Genomic DNA, 20016 nt, shown 5'->3' on the forward strand with positions numbered 1-20016 from the left:
TGGGATCTGTGAGTATGGGACTCCGCATGCCCGTGAGCTGATGTCCCACCTCATTCCTTGCCCAGCATCCTGCCACTGTCTTTGGAAAAAGATGGAGACGCCTGTGGGGCAAGCGCGTTCTGAACCCCACATACAGATGTAGATCCCCTCATCTGGTTCCCACCATTTGTCCCAACAGACACTCAAACCCCGTGAGTTCCCATTATTGTCCGATGGGTATTATTACCCAATCTCTCCCACTCCACAGTGGAGTTCTTCATGGTGCTGCTCAACTTACGCAGCCACCACCAGCGGTCCAAAGGTACATGTCCCAAACAGTTCAAGCAAATCTTCTTGCCCACGGTGATGCTGATTCTGGATGCAATGATCCGCACCCTGGGGCACATCAGAGACGTTTCTCTGTATGCAAACCCCGTCTGGCTGGAGTATTCAGAAGAGTTCGACCCCAGCCAGCCTGGCCATCTCCCTTCATGGAAGTAGGCAGCAGTCTCTTCAGCGCCCCATGAGCTGGTTCCGTCAGTCGCGATGGGGCCTCTATTTCCAGAGCACCCGTAGACGGTGGAGTCCTTGGTGCGGCCCCGATAGGCCCAGCTCCATCCGACCATCACGAGCGCGACGAGGATCCCTCTCATCGTTCTCCTGGTTCCTGCAATAAATCAAACAATACAGCCAGGCTCCCGAGAGATTCTGGCTTAGGTGACGGCATGATCGGGTCTTTCGACCTCGATCCAAAACAACACACATACTGGGCAGATTTAAAACTACTTAAACTCTAATCATTTAATATTTACAAACTTAAACTTATGTACAGCGCCGCCCGTCCCCGGGTGGCTTGCTTAATCCCTGATTGGATTGCAGCTTGCCGCTCCCTGTGGCGGGGCTGCAGTGACCTGTGGCTCTGGACTGCAGCTCGCCGCTCCCTGTGGCGGGGCTGCAGTGACCTGTGGCTCTGGTTCCCCGCAGCCTTTTGCTGCTAAACGGGGACTGTGTTTTTTCATGGACTTCTGAAGTCGGCGTTTACTGGGAGTGGGGGACTCGGGCCAAGGTTTTACAGGCTGAGGCGTTCGAGTCGACCTGCGAAAAGGTACTTTGGGCGTGGCTCCCTTAGCGAGTGGACCTTCGGGTGGGACCTTAGCTCTCACAGCCCGTGGCTCTTCCATGACTGTAGGCTTCGGCTCCCTTTCCTCAGGCTCCGCCCGTTTGGGATTTGGGCAGGCTCCCCTGGCGAGTGGACCTTCAGGTGGGACTTCAGCTCTCACAGCCTGTGGCTCTTCCACGACTGTAGGCTTCGGCTCCCTCCCCTCAGGCTCCGCCCCTTCGGGAATTGGGCCTGTGGCAGACGGCTCCTCCTCACCTGTCCCTACAGGTGGAGAATCTCTGCCCCCAATTTCTACCTTCACCATGCTCGAGTCGAGGGCGGGACCTCCGTCCTCCGACTCCACCTCCTCCAGAATCGTGTCGAGGGCGGGACCTTGTTGTTCGGGCCCCTCCTCGTCCGAGTCCCAGGCCATCGGAGAAAGCTCCCCCCAGGTGGGCAGGACTTCTTCTCCTTCCAAGCAGGCTACAACGCCAGCTTGTGTGGTCTGTGACTCATCGCGCGCCTCAGTCTGAGGATCTTTATCCTCAGACCTGGCTTCGGTTGCCGATGCTCTTGCACCCGGTTTAAACAGTTTGCACTGGTTGATGTGAAACCAGTTACAAGCCCTTAGCTGACCCTCTAAACTGCCAGCCCTCGCTGTTAACCTAGTGTTCTCCTCCCTTAAATCCTGCTCAACTAACTTAGCCTCCGCAACCTGGCACCGCAGGTATTCCTCCATTTCACAGAAGGTCTCTTCCTGTGCGTGTCTTTCTGGGGGACACAGGTCGACAGGCTGCGCTGGCTCTAGTCATTTGGGTACAATGGTCGGGGTTTCGGGAGCGACAAGGCCGGTGGTGACGGCTACTTTCCCCTGCGAAATCATCAGAGACCGCATTGTCTCTAAAATCGACTCAATCGCAGCGGGATTCATAACTGCACCAGCTCCTTGCGCTGGGGCAGGGGCTACGGCTTGGGTTTTGGCTGGTGCTGGGGCGGCGGTCTGGGCTTAGGCTTGGGCTGCGGGAAATCTCCCTTTACTATCCTTCCACCGATTTCTACAGTCCTTGCGCCAATGTCCATCCTTCCCACACCCGTAGCAATTGAGCTTGGCTTGGACAGGGCGATTCCCCTCCTGACGCCATTCCTGCTTGCTTGGGGCTGCGGGTTTTGCCTCATGCACCTTTCCTTTCTGGGGTGGTGTTTCCTGACATCTGCAATTCTTGTACGCTACATTAAGCTGACGGAGTACCGTCTCTTCCGTGACACCGGGACCTTGGGGGTGAAACCGTGACCTGGCTAGGGCCCTTATCTCTGGCAAGCTGTTGGTGACCAAGCAACGGAGCCAATGAACCCGCTGTTCGTCGCTCATTTGAGCCCGTTCAGGCATACCCGGGCAGCTGCGTCGATATACTGGCCACAGCCTTTCTGCGAAAACCCGTGGGGGTTCTCCAGATAGCTGCACGGTCCCTTCTACACGGTCAAACGGACCACCGTCGTCCACTCCCATTATCTCTAAAACTTCCTCCCTGAGATCCGCATACCCTTTCCGTCCCCTCTTACCATCCTCTGAGAGGCACTGAAGGATTGTGGGATCCAGGGAGAGAAGCAACAGTTTGACCTGTTCCTGTTCATCGCAGTCATTAATGGCTGCTGTTTCCTCTAGCTCCCTGAAGTGAATCGAGGGATCTCCCTTTACTGTGAGCCGTGTGAGGTGGCTCACCATGGACCTTAATTGCGGGCCAGCGTAGGGCACCACGAGCTGGTTCTGGTGGGGTCCGATACTGCCATCGACAGCGTTGGGACCGAACCTCTGATGCCGAGTGGGACACATCGGTGCCGGTCCCGGCTTTTCAACCAGTGGTTCTTCCACACACTCCACCTCAGCTACCTCCTCTTTCGCTACCCCCTCCTTTTCCGACCAAGTCTCACTATAGCTTGGCGGTGCTGAGGGCTCGGTGGCTGGTACCACAATTACCTCAGCTGGAATCGGCTGTTTTGATTCCTTCAAAAAGTCCATGTGACTGGCTTTCGGGCTGACGAGACACACCATGCCTCTTGCCTTAACTAGGGCCGTTCTTAGGTCCTCTATGGTCTTTTGGCAGGGCCTGTGGTCTGTGCTCTCATCCCATGCTCGAGGGCTAGCTTGTAAGCTGCCTTAACCTCCACTACTCTCTCCTCCTGCGCTCTCAGCTGCTGTGCGAGGCGGGCGCTTTTCTCCTGTATCCTCGTTTCATTAATCTTTGCTTCAGTAACCTGGCACTCCAGGTACTCTATCCTAGCCTGATGTTGACTAGCTACCACTTGGCGTTCCTGATTCAGTGCGTGAAGCGCTGTGATGAGTTTTTCCCCACCCATGGCCTTTTCCTCTATCTCTGCTGCCTGGGTTGTGATCTTGGCTGCCTGTGCTGCAATGACCCGGTCCAAAATCTGGACCTGCTTCTTGTAACACATCAGCCACACTGCCTTTTCCACTGACTTCTTATGCTCTTTGCTCTCTGTCCACCTGATGGCTGCGTCCACCAGATGCCCATCCAGCAAGAGATCGGAAATCCACTGTTTAGTGAGATTTACCTTTCCAAAGACATAATCCACTATCCTCTCATCCATTGCATTTCGATCATTCAAACTTGGATCTACTACATTGCAATCCTGCTGCCAGAGTCCTGCCGCGGTCGCCATTTTCTGTAAGGGGTTTTCCTCGAGAGGTTTCCCTGAGGTTTCTCTCTCTAGAGGCCTCTCTCTCTTACACAGTAAAACCTTGAGTGGTTCGACCCACTCGCCCCTTAGATTCTGTACTCTGGACTTAGGCGCAGGAACTACAATGTAGAGAAAACTCTTGTAGACCAAGTTTGATGAAACAAAATGAAATTTTATTGCATAAGGAAAATTATCAAATCAAATGCAAGCAGATAAGGGAATACATGGGAGGGAAAAACAACACAAAACAAATCACAACGACACAGTACTAACTAAAGCAAATACAGGTATCTTATACTCTACAAGCTCAGTATGAAATAAGGAAACACACGGAACATCGAGGGACAACAACTCATGTTAATTGTACCCTTAAAAATCCATCCCCTTATTAAACCTATCTAGATCTGATTGTGAAGGGCCAGAAACATGCTCACCAATCCCACTAGGAAGTGCAAGGTTTTGAAATCGAGTCTGTGTTTGGTCCTTTCAGGCGTTTCGTCTCCACGTGGATCGTGGAGCCCCTGCGAGCTGCGCCACACCTCTCTCCTGAGGTGGGGGTCGGGGGCGGCTGGACACTGGCGGGCCTGGATGTTGGCGGGGTCGAGGATCGTCGGCTCGACCCTGGTTAGAAGAGTCTTGGGCTGGCTCCCATCGCTTCTTCAGATTCCTTTCCTCTCTTCTACCGAGCCGTGGTGGCTGGAAGGTTTCTTCGCTTGGGACCTTTATTTTTTTGTTTCTTCTCCCAAGCTGGGTTGATGGCCTCTCATTCCGGCAACGGCCCGGGGATGGTCGATGATCTCCCGATGTGCTTCCCCGGGGCGGAACGCCTGCGATTGACTGCTCCTTCTTCTGGGTGTCCAGATTCAAGCTGTGTGTCTGAGCTCAAGCTGCAGGCTTGCAACTGTATGCGTTCCAACTCGCTTTTGCCCCTCTCCCACTTGCCGAAAAGTCTCTCCAGATATGCCTTTCTTCCAGAGGCTTCACTTCCCGCCCAAAATCAGGTTAGTCTTTGTTTTAATTTTGGCAGGCTGCGAGCACAGTGGGGTAGCCATTATATTTTAAAATGTCTTAAATGGCTGGTAACAGGCCCATCTCTGGCCTGGAATTACCTCCATTGTTTTCATTGGCCTGCTGATCTCATTATCTACTCCTGGGTGCTGTTCTCATGAATATGAAATTGTCCCCTTTTGTCTGGGGCAACATTTTGATGGCCTCTGTCTCCAGTCTGATCTTGACTAGATCTGCATCTAATCCATATGCATACCTGTGGGTCTGGTTTCGTTCTCTCAGAAACGGCTTCCAGAACTTACTGTGGGTTGAATCCACAAATCTGTCTGAGGTTGCGCAGGAACCATTTTAAAGTGTCCCAATAAGCTGGTCACATGGTATGGTGGCCATTTTGTATGCCCCTTTTTCTGGGCTTCTTTTAAAACAGTCTTTGAAATCATGGCCTCTTCTGCCATTTGACTCTTATTAATATAAAGTCCAATTTTGCGAATCCTACAGCAGGATAAGGGGAAGGGGTTGGATTGGGATTCCCACCTACACACTTGCATAGTCCCAAACTCCCCAACCCCAGTCAAAGCCATGGAACTCGTGGCACGTGCCTGAAAGCCCTGCCCACGACTCAGCCAGAAAAGACACACCTAGAGGGGTGCCCTGCCACCACCAAGGGACCAGGGAATGGGCTGGTACTAGTGCCGATGGAATAGGTGCTAAACCATGGGGTACACTACGCGGTAGCTTACATGATTTTAAACCTTACCGAGGTACACTTACCTGAGTGGTGCCCCTCAGAGACAGGACAGCTATACCAGGCCCTGTTAAGAGAAATGTTTAGGAAATTCTACGAGTTCGATTTTGCCAACGCAGACAAGAAGGAACTGTGCACACACTGAGTACTTTAGCAACATTGGGAGACAAAGAAGGGGAACCTGGAATTATGTTTTCACTGCATATAACACGGGATCCTCTGTTATAAACAGCCTGGATGACATAGAATTGCAGACACAGATAAACGGTTTAAAAACACAATTACGAAAAATCTTAATGGATGAAAATACAGTAGTAGGCTCAGAGCTACACGAGGACCAAGCTATGACGGTCCATTTAAAAGAGATCATTGCTGAGCTGGAGAGGCACGCAAAAACTGTAAATGCCCTCATACGAGAGGACAGGAATGCTTCAGCCCAGGCTGCACAGAACGAGGTGTGCGTACTGTATGGGGCATGGTTGCTAGGCGAGGGCCGGAGTAACCTGAAGGATTTAAAACAAGGTTTAGTCCCCTCCTGGATCAGCAACAAGCACCTCGCAGCCCTCCACCCATTTGAGAATTCATTGAGCCTGTGTCAACTCCGGCTAGCTTCTGAGGCCTACCCTGTCCCAATAGATTGTGGGCGCTCCAATCACACTATCATGGGGATAGTAGTGAGGATGCCGGTCATGGGTGGGACAGCCCGACCCGCACCAATATACAGGGTAGAGAACATTGGAGTCATTCAAGGGGGTGCACACATCCATTTTACAGTGGTCCCACCTTATGTCATAAAGTGGGAGCACGCTATGACAGGTACTGACCTCTCGGGGTGCCGGAGCCGGGGAGCACACAGAATACTGTGTCCCCAGCACTTGAATGCCTATTCTAAACCACAGTGTGGGTTTAAAGCTGCTGGTGCACGACCTATAAACTGTACCATGGAGGTAATGGCACAAGACCATGTTCCCCCACAGGTAGCATATATAGGAGGTGGGACATATTGTATCACCACCAGTGCGCCCCACTACCAGCTTGGACAGCATAACTGGTGTCCGGTAAGTGACAGCAGTTTCTGCTTTAAACACTAGGCAGAAGTTCAAGTGGCCCAAGAACAGATTGTCCCCATTCCTGAACCCTCCACTGTTCACCTCACTGTAACAGAAAATTTTACCAACCTTCAAAAATATGTAGCACATTTCGGCTATGAAATCCCCCCTCTACCAAAACATCTTACCAAGTTACTAAAAGCTGTAGAGATATCACAAAAGCATTTCTACACTTTAGAACAGAAAACAAACGAGATAGAGGGAGAGATTCAAGGTATCATAGTCCCACCCTGGTGGGACATTTTCAAAAACATAGAGGTCCCTTCATGGGTTAGAATGGCTTCCCACATCCTTGTGGTTTGCCAGCTGGGAATAGTATTGTATCTGTTCTGCACTCAGTGCAAGGGAAAAGGCAAAACACTAGAATTCAAAAACCAAAGGACTTGGAAGAAGCATTATGTTAAGGTGGAGAGATACACCTGTTTGAATTTCTTTATTTTTTTTGTTGTGTTTCTGAAATAAAGATTGTTGTTTTTGTGTGTTTTGTTATTTTTAATAAAGACCTTGACGTGTTATTTTTAATAAAGATGTAAGTGTACCAAGTGGTGCAGGGGTGTTGGACCCCCTCCATGCTTGGATGTATGTAAATTACTGTATTTTTGCCTATGTATACTTATGTACACTACATTCTTAAAGAATGGGGAATGTGTGTGTCATGGGATTTTAGATAGGTAATTACAGGGGAAGGTTGGCTATGGAGGGTCAGGAATTTTGCTCACCTTTGTAAGTATGATACTTGAAGCGAGTTTCAGTATCACAGGGAGGAATGTAGGATTCTCAAAATTCCAACATTTCCCAAGTTATTAATAAGGGACACTGAAGGACAAGCTATTAATAAGGGAACCCTGAAGGAAATGTCTTTTGGACTTTATGGCAAAAACTGCAAACTGCAGGGCCCTGAGACAGCATGTCAAGTTCAAAACTCAAAACGTGACATGCCCAGGCCTGTGGGAAACAGCTTTGATTTGTTATTTCAAAACCAGACAACTGGAGGAGACAGAACACGCATTTTTCCCTTTAAACAAATCAACTCAGGAAAAGACTTAATCTTGCACAAACCTAAAGCCCATCAAGACTATGCATATATAATCGCTTACAGTTTGAACTAGCTACCAAGCCAGGATTTACATTATTCATAACAAACACCCAAGGCATTAAAACCATTTAGCAACGAGACAGCCGCCCAAAAACCAGTTAAGGTGAATGGCTATAATCACCTTAACGAGCCCGCCAAAAATCGGACAAAGAACTAACCCTGATTTGGCGCGCAGATAACAAACTCAAAAACAGGATAACTGTAGGCCCACCAGTAACCAAGGGACACAGGCGCATTCAACGGCAGCAGACACCACCCTGCATCTTCATTCGGAAGCCAACAGGAAGGCTCACGGAACATCACGGCGAGGGGACACGGTGGGGCAGGCTCAACTGAAGACAACAAGGCCGCAACCGCAGCCCGACACGAGGACCGACCACGAGCACCGCGGTAACAAAAGGGCTGGGTAAACCATACCTTCAGGCCATTACCACTACACAGGTAATGATCTAGGCCACTGCGACTGAGCCACCACCAAAGACCGCCAACCGAACCCCAACCGCAACAAAACTCGATGACCAGACCACCACTGGAAGAACAAAACCTGAAGTTATCCACTCTACAAGCTAAAGTATCCAACAAAGACTTTATTCCCTATTTCTAAAGGAAGGAAAGTGGGTACTTACCAGACAAATCCACAACCGCACCCAAACCGCATCAGCGGACTCCACCCAACTGAAGAACCTTCGCAGATTCTAAGGCCCCGATTTTCGGGCAGCTGTCGGGCGGCTTTTCATGCGGCCGTGGTCCAAAAATCGCGGAAAAAGCGGGTCGGGACCCCCCCCGCCTGATTCCCTGCCCTGTCCGACTTTCGGACCGCCGTTTCCACGCGCCCCGCTTCAGTCCCGCCCGCCGCTGGCGGGACTGCTTGTCGGCACACTAATCACCAATGATCACCTTGTTAAGGATGATTTTCCCGTGCCGTTGCGACTTTCCCCACCTGAAACCCACCTGCGGGGAACCCCACCGATGAGAGCTGGCGTGAAAACAGCTGGCTTGCTTGCTTGCAGCAGCAGGTCACTGAGGGCTGAAGATATTTAAAGAGGCAGCATTTGCAGGCTGCAGGACCTTGTTGATCAAGGCTTGGGGGAACTATTTGAAGCCTTAGGAGCAGCTGCAGAAAGTTGGAGCCTCACACACTTCTTCAGTGTGAGCTCCTGGGAAGCCCCTCTCACCACCCTAACTCAGGACCTCCTCAACTGAGGCATCTGCTAGAAGCATGGGAGGCCTTTGGCACCTTCCCTTCCTGGCATTAGAGGATCTCCAACAGCAGAGGTGGCAGCAGCAGAACCAGGAACAGCAGGATGATTACCAGGACCACCAGACTGCTGCTCACTCACCTGAAGCTGCATAAGCCAGAAGGGGCCAGCACTTGGAAGTGGCTTGAGAGCACCTTGCTGCGCTTTAGGGGGCCAGTGGGACCCGTTTCTGCACTGGCAGTCCTACTCAGAAGGACTTCCATGAAGATCTGGTTTCTCTGTTCAACAGATGGCCAACGCTCCTCAAGAGATGTCATTCTCTTGTGAGCACTCACCATGTTTTCCGTATTCTGGTGAGTTATCTCCTCCATGGAGGTTGCCAACCTTTCCATGGTGCTGCCTTCATCTTAAGATTATTTTTGAACTATTTACTACAAAACAACACATTGAAAATGGGACTCAGTTTCTCAGGTAAGTTGGGGACACATTTTAATATTGCCCTATGTAGCCTGACGCAGCTCACGTAGAGCACTTCGAAATTCTTCATTATCGCGATCACACTCCAGGGCTTTCTCAAAGAATTCAATGGCTTCTGATTTCTTGCCATCAACCTGCTGTATTAGCCCCAATATACCAAAGGCTATACTGTCTCTTGAATATTTATTCATTCGATCTTCAGCAATTTGTTCCAATTTTGCGCGGCATTCCTTGTTCGTGTTGGTGTTAACTTTGAGTTTAAAGCATTCCTTGAAATGATGAATGGCATTCAGCTGGGATCCCTTCTCATACAGCTGGTACGATCCATAGTTCCAATGTATTAATTGTTTATTCCAAAGGTTGTAATCTTTATTTCTAAGCAGGTTGGCGTAGATATCATCGACTTTGGAATATTCTCCACATTTTGCAAGGATTTCCGCCAAATCAAGTATTGCAAAAATAAGTGAGGGTTTCTGATCAAACGCTGTTTGGAAATGGTACTTGCAAAGTTCAATCAATTTTCTGCTGTCTTCACGAGCAAAGAATTGACAAGGATTTCTCTGCAGTGCTTTCAGCTTAGTTTTGTAACATAAGCCGATCTGGTGGTGAAGGAGTGCAGAAGATGATTTAACCTTCAGTGCCTTTTTCAATAGCTGTAAGGATTTTTCAACAGATCCCTGTTTTCTTAAAGCTTTGGCTGCATACTGAATTATATATGGATCATCAGGAGAGTTCAGCAGCACTTCTTCAAGTAATCCGTAACATTCATCTGTTTGATTGAATTCCTGTAGTCTTAGAACCAACATGATCTTGACAAAAGAGTCATTTGGGTTCAGTGCCAACGAGCGGTGTAACTGCTTCACTACCTTGCAGTGTTCAGGACGCTGTGGGTCTCCAAAGGTTTGTTTAAGTCGAAACAGAGAAGTTGCATAAGCTGCATTCCATTCAATGTCATCAGGATCCCCCTCCAGAGCCTTCTCAATACATTCATTTGCCTCTTCATAATAATTCCTGCCAAATTTCAACAGTGACCAACCCTTCTCCCCGTATACTTCAGGTATCAGTGCTGTATACCGAGAGCCATCAGTAAATTGTTGACAGATCCTCTCCAGCTTGTCGAGGTAGGATTGGGCCTCTGCCAGTTCTCCCATGTGATAATATACCCAGGCATAGTTTCCATAGGTGATGATGATCCATTTTTCAATTTCAAATTCATGATTCTTCCTCAGGATCTCTTCAGCTTCCCATAAATTATTGAACGACTCCTCACAGTTGCCTCGCATACAGTTTACAAAAGCAAGTAGATTGTAAGGCATGGCTTGATATTTCACAATATCAGACTTTATTGTATAATTTAGTCGTTCCTGCAAATCATCCCACTCAACATTTTCTATCTGCAGAAACCACGTGAAGTGACATTGTAGCTGAAGTAATTTCACTTTCAGTGAGTTCCTCTCAATATCACTGTAAGAAATATGTTTAAATATTTATTAGTTTTGTTACACATTCAGATAGGAATAGCGATGGGAAACCTAGCAACTCAGGAATAAGCAGCTCCAAAAAAGCTGACGACTCAAATAACAACCAGAAGCTGAAACACAGGAACAAATGAAAACAACAGACAGGGAAAGAGCAGCTGGACCATGGAGCCTGTCCCATACCGTCATGGTGCACTTTAACACCACAATCCCCATTGCCCCTCCCCACCAGCCAGCCTCGTAGCCTCCCTGAAAATAGGCACAAGAGGGTCACAGCAAAGATCTTCAAAGGCTCAGGCCGCTGATACTAGGGAACTTGCAGCCAGCAGGAATCCAGAGTCGGATCCTGGGATCTTTCTGATTACATGGCTGAGCTACTCACTGCTTTAATCAGATGAGCCATTGGGAAACCAAAATCATTCAATTGAACAAGGACCTGTGTCAGCCGTGGCTCAGTGGTAGCTCTGTCACTTCTGAGTCAGACGGTTGTGGACTTAAGTCCCACTCCAGAGACTTCAGTGTAATATCAAGGCTGACAATTCAGTGCTGTACTGAGGGAGTCCTGCATTGTCAGAGGTGCATTCTTTTGGATGAGACATTAAACTGAGGCCCCATCCACCCTCTCACATGGATATAAAAGATGCCATAGCAATATTTCAATGAATCATAGAAAGATACAGCACAGAAGTCGGACATTCAGCCCATCGTGCCTGTGCCGGCTCCTTGAAAGTGCTGGCCAGCTAGTCCCACTCCCCATTTCTTTCCCCAGAGCCCTGGAAAGTTTTTCCCTTTTAGTATTTTTCCAATTCCCTTTTGAAAGTTATTATTGAATCTGCTTTCACCACCCTTTCAGGCAGTGCACTCCAGATCTTAACAGCTCAACGTTTAAAGTTTAAAGTTGCCTTTGGTTCTTTTGCCAATTACCTTAAAACTGTGTCCCCTAGTTACCGACCCTTCTGCCACTGGAAATAGTTTCTCCTTATTTACTCTATCAAAACTCTTCATCATTTCGAACATCTCTATCAAATCTCCCCTTAATCTGCTGTACTCTAAAGGAGAACAATCCCAGTGTGATAAATCCATGTAGTGAGACAAGGAACTCGAAGAGGCGAGGTATGAGGATTAAGACGAGTACTTTATTGAACGACTGCAAGACAACCAGGCAGGCCTGCTTCCAGGCATTGCACCTTTGCTGACCTTAGCAGGAAGCTAACCCCTGACCTTAACAGGAAGCAACCCCTGACCTTAGCTGCAGCATTGGCTACAGCACCACCTGGTGGATAACCTTAATTATAACATCCCAGATTACTATATCCCTCCCCCCTTAAGATTTCAGTATGAATTTCTTAACAAACAACCATTCCTAAGAGTCACATAAGCAGTCTCCATTCACCATGTTCCATACTTGACGAATTTAACAGGTCAGTATCAATCTCTCTGGTGGCTTGCGAGTCCTTTGTGAACGTCTGACAGTAAAGTCCCTGCTTGTTTGTGGTGAAGGTACCAGCTGCTCCTGAGCAGTGCTCGGAGTATCTGACTCTGCAATGATGTTTTCCTCTTGATGAATGGGTTCCTGTGGAATTGTCTCTGTCCCTGGTGGTGGCACCACAGATGCACTTGGATAACTGGGGGCAACCCTGTCCTCAGCGATTGCATCTGGAACCTTCATTTCAATTTCCCCTTGTCTGGTAAGTATCTGATCTACATGTCTGCGTACTACCCTACCATCACCCAACATGACCTTTTATGATACGGGACCGGTCATTGAGTCTATGAAGCCAGGAATCCACTTGGGTCCATAACTGAAATTCCTGGTAAGGACCGCCTCTCTTTCTCCAAAACTTCGGCTCTTTGTTCTTTTGTCATGGTTCTCTTTTTGTTTGTTTTGTCTGTTTTCCATTTTCCTTTTTAGGTCTGGCTGGACAAGGTCAAGAGTGGAGCGTAGTCTACGACCTAATAACATCTCAGCAGGAAAGAGTCCTGTGGTGGATTGAGGTGTTATTCTGTAGCTGAACAGAACCTGTGACACCTTGGCTGCTAAACTCCCTTCTGCACTTTTTTTCATCATCTCTTTAAATGTTTGTACGGCTCTCTCCGCAAGTCCATTTGAGGACGGATGATATGGGGCCAAGGTCACCTGCACTATGCCATTTTTTCTCAAGAACTCTTTTGTCTCTGTACTCACAAAACAAGTGGCATTGTCACTCACCACGATCTCCGGTAGCCCTTGATTACTGAAGCTCCGCGCAGGCAGTCTATAGTAGTAGTGGCAGAAGCAGAATTTACAGGATAAACATCCATCCATTTGGAATGTGCATCAATGATTATGAGGAACATCTTCCCCATGAATGGACCCGCATAATCTAAGTGCAATCTTCTCCATGGTTTATCCGGCCACTCCCAGGGGTGGAGAGGAGTCGCTGCTGGTGCCTTCCGATGTTCCTGATAAGTGCTGCATGTCTTGACTAGATTTTCTATCTCCTCATCTAGCTTTGGCCACCACAAGTAACTCCTAGCCAAGGCTTTCATACGCGAGACCCCAGGATGACACTGATGTAATTGCTCTAGGATAGATTGCCGTGCTGGCTGTGGAATAATCACTTGTGCTCCCCACAACACGCAACCATCCTGCATACTCAGCTCTGTTTTCCTGGCACTGTAGGGTGTGAAGTCAGCCCCTTCCGGATGCTGTGACCATCCCCTCACCACATATTCTCGAACTCTAGACAGTACTGGATCTTTACCTGTCCATGTTCTTACTTGCTCTGCAGTCACAAGTGTTGTGTCAGTGTCCTCCAACATCAACACTCTGTCCTCTGGTGCTGCACGGATAGTTGTGCCTGACAGTGGAAGATGGCTCAAGGCATTTGCGTTCCCATGGTACTTGCCCACCTTGTAGATGATGACATACTCATATGCCCTCAACGTCACAGCCCACCTCTGGATCCGGGGTGCCACCATCTGTGGAACTGCTTTCATTTCATTGAAAAGAGAGATAAGAGGTTTATGATCGGTGCATATGGTAAACTTTCTGCCATATATGTACTTGTGGAACCTCTGTAACCCAAACATTACTGCTAACCCCTCTTTGTCTAACTGGGAATAGGTTTTTCCCACTGGTGTTAGAGTTCAGGACATAAACCCTATTGGTCTTTCAGTTCCATCTTCCATGCAGTGTGAAAGAACTGCTCCCACCCCGTAAGGTGAAGCATCACAAGAGAGAATGATGTCTTTCTCTGCATTGTAGCGAACCAGCACATCCGACGACAGCATCAGTTTCTTGGACTGTTCAAATGAAACCCCCTGCTCCTCTCCCCACTGCCACTGTGTCTCCTTGTGCAGTAGTTTGTGAAGAAGTGCTAACACAGTTGACAAGTTTGGTAAAAACCTGTTATAATAGTTCAGCAGTCCCAGGTAAGCTTTTAACTCAGCCACATTTGTAGGAGCAGGGGCGTCCTGCAGTGCTTGTACCTTCTCCTTGAGTGGATGGAGCCCCGTGGTGTCCACTCTGTGTCCCAGGAACACTACCTCATTCCCCAGGAAAGTGCACTTACTCCTCTTGAGCCGGAACCCTGCCCTTTCCAATCTCTGTAGTACCTCTCTCAGAGTGCTCAGATGCTCCTGGTCGGTTCTTCCCGTCACCAGAATGTCATCCAGATAGATGGAAACATGTGGAATCCCTTGCAGTACACCTTCAATTGGAAGATAGCTGGACTAGATGAGACACCAAACGGTAAGCGGTTATATGTAAACAAGCCCTTGTGTGTATTTATGGTGACATACTTCTTTGATTCGTCATCCAGTGTAATCTGCAAGTAGGCATGACTCATATCCAACTTTGTGAATTTCTTTCCTCCAGCCAGGTTTGCAAAGAGATCCTCTGTTTTGGGAATAGGATACTGCTCTAGTTTGGACACCCGATTGACTGTCAATTTATAGTCTCCACAGAGTCTTACCGAATTGTCCGGTTTTAACGCAGGTACTATGGGAGCTGCCCATTCCGAACGTTTCACTGGCTCCAGTATGTTCTATCTCAATAGACGGTCAAGCTCAGCCTCTACCTTTGGCTTCATGGCATAAGGCACAGGTCGTTGTTTAAAAAACCTTGGCGGTGCCTCCTGGTCTACATAAATCTTAGCTGGGGGGCCATTAAATGAGCCAAGTTCCTCCTTGAACACATTCTCATGTTCACTCAACACTTCTTGCAAAGTCAACTGTTTGCCCACATCTATTTGATGTACTGCTCCCCAGTCTAATTTAAGTTCTTTTATCCAGCCCCGACCTAACAGGTTTGGTCCGGTACCCGATACTATAACTACAGGTAGCTGTTCCACTGTGTCCCTGTGTTGCACAGTTACCTTAGCTGTACCTAATGTCGCTACTCATTCACCTGTATATGTTTTAAGATGCAGGGAGCAAGGCTTTAACTCTGGAACTTTTGCACGGTTCCACTATTTTGATTACTCTGCCTTGTTCATTATGGTCACGCCGCACTCTGTATCCACTTCAAAGTTCACCTTAGAGTCATTTACTGTCAGTTGCAATGTGATAGGAGCCACTTTTGGAATGTTCTCTAACATGCCATACATTATGAACATGTCCTCTTCTTCCTCAGCTTCCCCGCTGATGTGGTGTGCTCCATGTTTTTTCACTTCTCTCCCTTGGTTTTGCTGTCCTCCCCCTTTTGGTTTGGATTCCTCCACAGCTGATTTCACCCTGCAAGCTCGTTTTATGTGTCCTTGTTTCCCACACTTGTAGCACTTTTCCTTCAGAAACTGGCATTCACTCACCAGGTGATCGTCCTTGCATCTATAACATGCCTTCACATGCTCACGTTGTGGTTTCTGACGCATGTTCAACTTGTGCACAACAACCTGACCTGCAACTTGCGTAGCATTAGCCCTGTCTGAACCCTGTATTTCTTTTACATCTCGGTTCGCTGTCACTATGGCTTGAGCAAGTTCCAATGCTTTTTCATAAGTAAGCCCAGTCTCCGATAATAATCTGCGCTGCATTCGGTCGTCCATTATTCCGCAAGCTAGCCTATCTCTCAGCATTTCCTTCAGGTTGTTCCTATAATTGCAATCTTGTGCCAATTTACACAACACCGCTACATAGTCCATTACACTCTCTTCCTCTTTCCTGTTCCTTGAATTAAACTTGAACCGCTGTACAACCTCACTAGGCTTAGGGTTGAAATGTTCTTTTAGCACAGCCACTAATTCAACAAATGATTTGTCTCTAGGCTTTTCAGGACTGAGCAGGTTCTTCATCAAACTGTAGGTTTGGCTTCCCACTGAACTAAGCAGAATGGCTTTCCTTTTTCCGGCATCATTTATTTCATTTGCTTTGAAAAAATAACCCAAAAGTTCACAGTATTCCTCCCAAATTTATGCTTGAATATCAAAAGCGGAGACCGTTCCTACCGTGGCAGCCATGCTCTCTTCCAACTGGTAGCTAACTGCAGCTCATGATTTTGTTGTTTAAATGTCCTGGCAGACTTCTCTTATTCAGGGTCCTGTTTTACCTCTTCGCCAAATGTGATAAATCCATGTAGTGAGACAAGGAACTCGAAGAGGCGAGGTATGAGGATTAAGACGAGTACTTTATTGAACGACTGCGAGACAACCAGGCAGGCCTGCTTCCAGGCATTGCACCCTTGCTGACCTTAGCAGGAAGCTAACCCCTGACCTTAACAGGAAGCAACCCCTGACCTTAGCAGCAGCATTGGCTACAGCACCACCTGGTGGATAACCTTAATCATAACATCCCAGATTACTATACCCAGTTTCTCCATTCACTCTACGTAACTGAAGTCCTTCATCCCTGGTTCTATTCTAGTAAATTTTCTCTGCAGGCTGTCTAAGGCTTTAACATCCTTCCTAAAGTGTGGTGCCAAAAAATGGCCAGAATACTGCAGCTCGGTCCTAACCAGTGTTTTATAAAGCTTCAGCATTAGCTTTTGTATAAAATTCAAGTTTAACTTTGTACTTTCTACTACGCCCGAGTGGAAACTAATTATTACCTGATATAATATTATAAACAGGTTAACCTTTGCTTCATGTCTTCTGACTATCACCAGTCTTGGTGCAGCAGTATATTCTTATCTGAATGTCTCACTGTGAACAAATAATCTCAGTTCTATGCAATTCAACTGTTTTGGAATGTATGCTACTTTATTTCTGAAAACAAGCTCATTGTTCAATAGTCTACATGTAAATTTAAATACAGGAGGAATTCCAATGATCTTTACCTCATAATGCTGATCGGATGGAAAATGCTTTGAATTCCTTTTTCAGCTTCAACTGTACTTCCAATGGTGAGTTGATCAAGAAGAGTGTTGGGTGTGTTGTTTACCAGCTCATTTATACTATTCAGTCATTGATTGCTATCAATCATTTCTTGAATGTGAATAAAAACAAAACCTAGGAAATGAAACTTAAGAACCAACATTTTTGTACAGGAAATAGTGCTGACAGCACAGTAACATTGTGTGCTGTCAGCGAACTCCACAGAGCCTATTATAAACAGAGGCCTATTTAGCAACTGAAAAAGACCACTTGGCCCAAAGGGTCCAGTGCGTTAGGTTGATCTTATCTCTGCCCGCTCACCATATCCCTCAGTCACCTCCAGTTGTCTTTTGAACCCTCTTATATTATTTGCTTCAATGCCATTTCCCTGATAACTTGCTCCATATTTCTCTTACCCTTTGAAAGGCTGCGTCCAGTTACTTTGCTGGATGAATGGCTGAAGCATTGGCAGCCTTGAGGATGTCAGTCAATCTTCCCTCTAATTTTTATTTTGGGTGCACGGCCCCTTTAACGGGCTGTGCGGCCAATTCAAGTTTTCACACAGGCGCGTATTTTTCAATTTAAAAGCCGGCGAGCGGCCTGCGCGCGACCCCCAGACCACTGCACGATCACGCAGTTTAACGCGAACATTGGTGTCAGTGCCTGGAAGGGCTCCTAGTTTCTTGGATGCATCCTTGGTGAAGTTAAGGCCAGAACAGGAAGATTGTTGGAAACTGAGGGCTGGAAGTCCCATCGAGGGTGGTGTAGGCTGTCTGGGGCCAGATGGCAGTGACAGTGGGGGATTACCATGCACCCATTCAATGTGATGCAGGCAGCATGCCAACTGCATGCTGCCTGCTGATTAACATGATTGGAGCATGCAGCCAGCACTAACCGCATATTGATTGGCTGTACGCATTAGCAGCGGGCCCAAAATCGCACCTTGCTAGCACCAGTTAAAGGTAGCCTGCACTGCTTAAAGCTAGCTTGCACCTCTTAAAGTGGAGGTGCATTATGGCTGGGCCAGGTGCTGGAAGACATTCTACAACTGATTCTGACCTGAGAAACACTCAGTAATGGCACTACTTGGGTGAGCGCGGGCTCCAAGATTTTCTGATGCTGCAATGGAGGCCTTGGTGGAGGAGGAGAGATGCCTGGATCCACAGGGGGTGAGGAGCCCTCCAGAGACACACTCAGAGCAGATAGCCATGGTGGTCAATGCCAGGACTCAAGCCTCGGGGACCACACTCACTGGCGCACTTCTCTTTCTCTTGCAGGACAAGGTGGCTCACAATCGGAGGCAGCAGGGGCTACCCAAAGGGGCACAGGCACACCTTCATAATTATACACCCATGGAGGAGACAGTGCTGGCCATTCTTGGGAGGGCAATCTCTGAGGCAGTGGCCAACGGCAGAGCTGAAGTGATCCAAGATGACCGTATCCTCAAACAAAATCCTCCCTCTCACATCCCACTTCCACCTCTGAAGCCAGTAGAAATACAGGATTATTGAGAGAACTCTGTGGTATGTAAAAAATAGAGCAAGTGAGTATCATAAGCAAATTTAATGTCAAGATCGCAGGAGAAGATTCCTCCTTGTTTTGATTCCCAGAGGAAGAATAAAGTCTACATTTACTATAAACCTATTGTTTATTTTCAGTACTGTTCTCATACTTGTTTGAATTTGTCCTGTGCTTTATAGTCTGAGCTGTGATCTGATAATATTATTCTTCCACTTACCGATGAGATCTCATGGCAGCACATGGTATATCCAGTAAGCCAGAATCCTGTGTTTCACGTTTATTGTTACAGCCCTTCTAGTTTTTGTAATGATCAGTAACCTGTCATTCTGGAATGGTACACTAGGTGGTGCTTACCCACGATGCACTAGGCTACCCACAAGGCAGCAGTCAAGATGGAGGCCTCTACAGATACTGTACCTAGTCCACATGTGCTCAATAAAGCGTCTAGCAAAAGCTAGCTGTTTTTAATAAAAATGACTAGTTATTAATGAACATAACATGTTACCAGGATTGGTAAGATCTGCTGAATATTGTGCAACGTGACATGGAGAATTTGAAGCCACCAGAGCGTTTGAAACTCACAGGAAATGTCGACCACAATTGGCAGACTTTTAAACAACAATTCGAACTCTACATTGCTGCCATCGGGTACGGTACGAAGCCAGACGCAAGGAAAATAGCGTTGCTGCTCACGGTTGCAGGCCCACAGGCGATAGAGGTATTTAATACATTTGTATTTAATCCAGAGGAGAACAGAGAAAAATTAGACGATGTGCTAAAGAAGTTTGATACACATTGTTCTCCCAAAAAGAATGAAACCTATGAGAGGTACATCTTCCATTCTCGGACACAGCAGCAAAATGAGACTTTTGATAGCTTTTTGACTGATCTGAAACTGAAAGCACAGACATGTAATTTCTCTGAGCTGAAAGCATCCATGACTTGTGACCAGATTGTGTTTGGTATTCATGATAAAAAAGTTAGGGAACGTCTGTTGAGAGAAACCGAACTAACATTGGAAATTGCTGTGAAAATATGCCAAGCTATCGAGCTAGCTCAAAAGCATGCCAAGACTTTCAGTGAAATCAATGATGATGCGATTGCAGTAAGTGCTGCTGTCAGTGCTGTGTCCTACAAGGGGAAGAAACAGGGGCAGAACAGAAGTGAAAAGCAATCGGAGGATGGAATTTTTAATTTTAAATGTAGTGTATGTACCCGTCTACCTTTAAGAGAACTATTGTATGTAGCCGTTCACCTTTAAGAGAACTATTTTAGGTGTGGCACTACTTTGTTTGGCTTCTGTATACGGTAATACCGA

At 47.4% G+C, this 20016-nt stretch overlaps 1 protein-coding gene across 1 annotated transcript; it reads right to left on the reverse strand.

The window, feature by feature from the left end:
- Positions 1-6664: 6664 nt before the first annotated feature.
- LOC147113593 (interferon-induced protein with tetratricopeptide repeats 5-like) lies at positions 6665-17203 on the reverse strand. The gene is made up of 2 exons (XM_085994839.1): positions 17141-17203; positions 6665-10873 (listed from the first exon to the last, which is right to left on the reverse strand). The coding sequence occupies exons 1-2, from the start codon at positions 17143-17145 to the stop codon at positions 9433-9435; spliced, it is 1446 nt and encodes a 481-aa protein (XP_085850965.1). The 5' UTR covers positions 17146-17203; the 3' UTR covers positions 6665-9432.
- Between the last annotated feature and the right edge of the window lie 2813 nt (positions 17204-20016).

The sequence above is a fragment of the Somniosus microcephalus genome, chromosome 8 (genome assembly GCF_052327205.1).
Source record: "Somniosus microcephalus isolate GS21.2 chromosome 8, FLI_Smic_1.0, whole genome shotgun sequence".
In the NCBI taxonomy this organism is placed as follows: domain Eukaryota; kingdom Metazoa; phylum Chordata; class Chondrichthyes; order Squaliformes; family Somniosidae; genus Somniosus; species Somniosus microcephalus.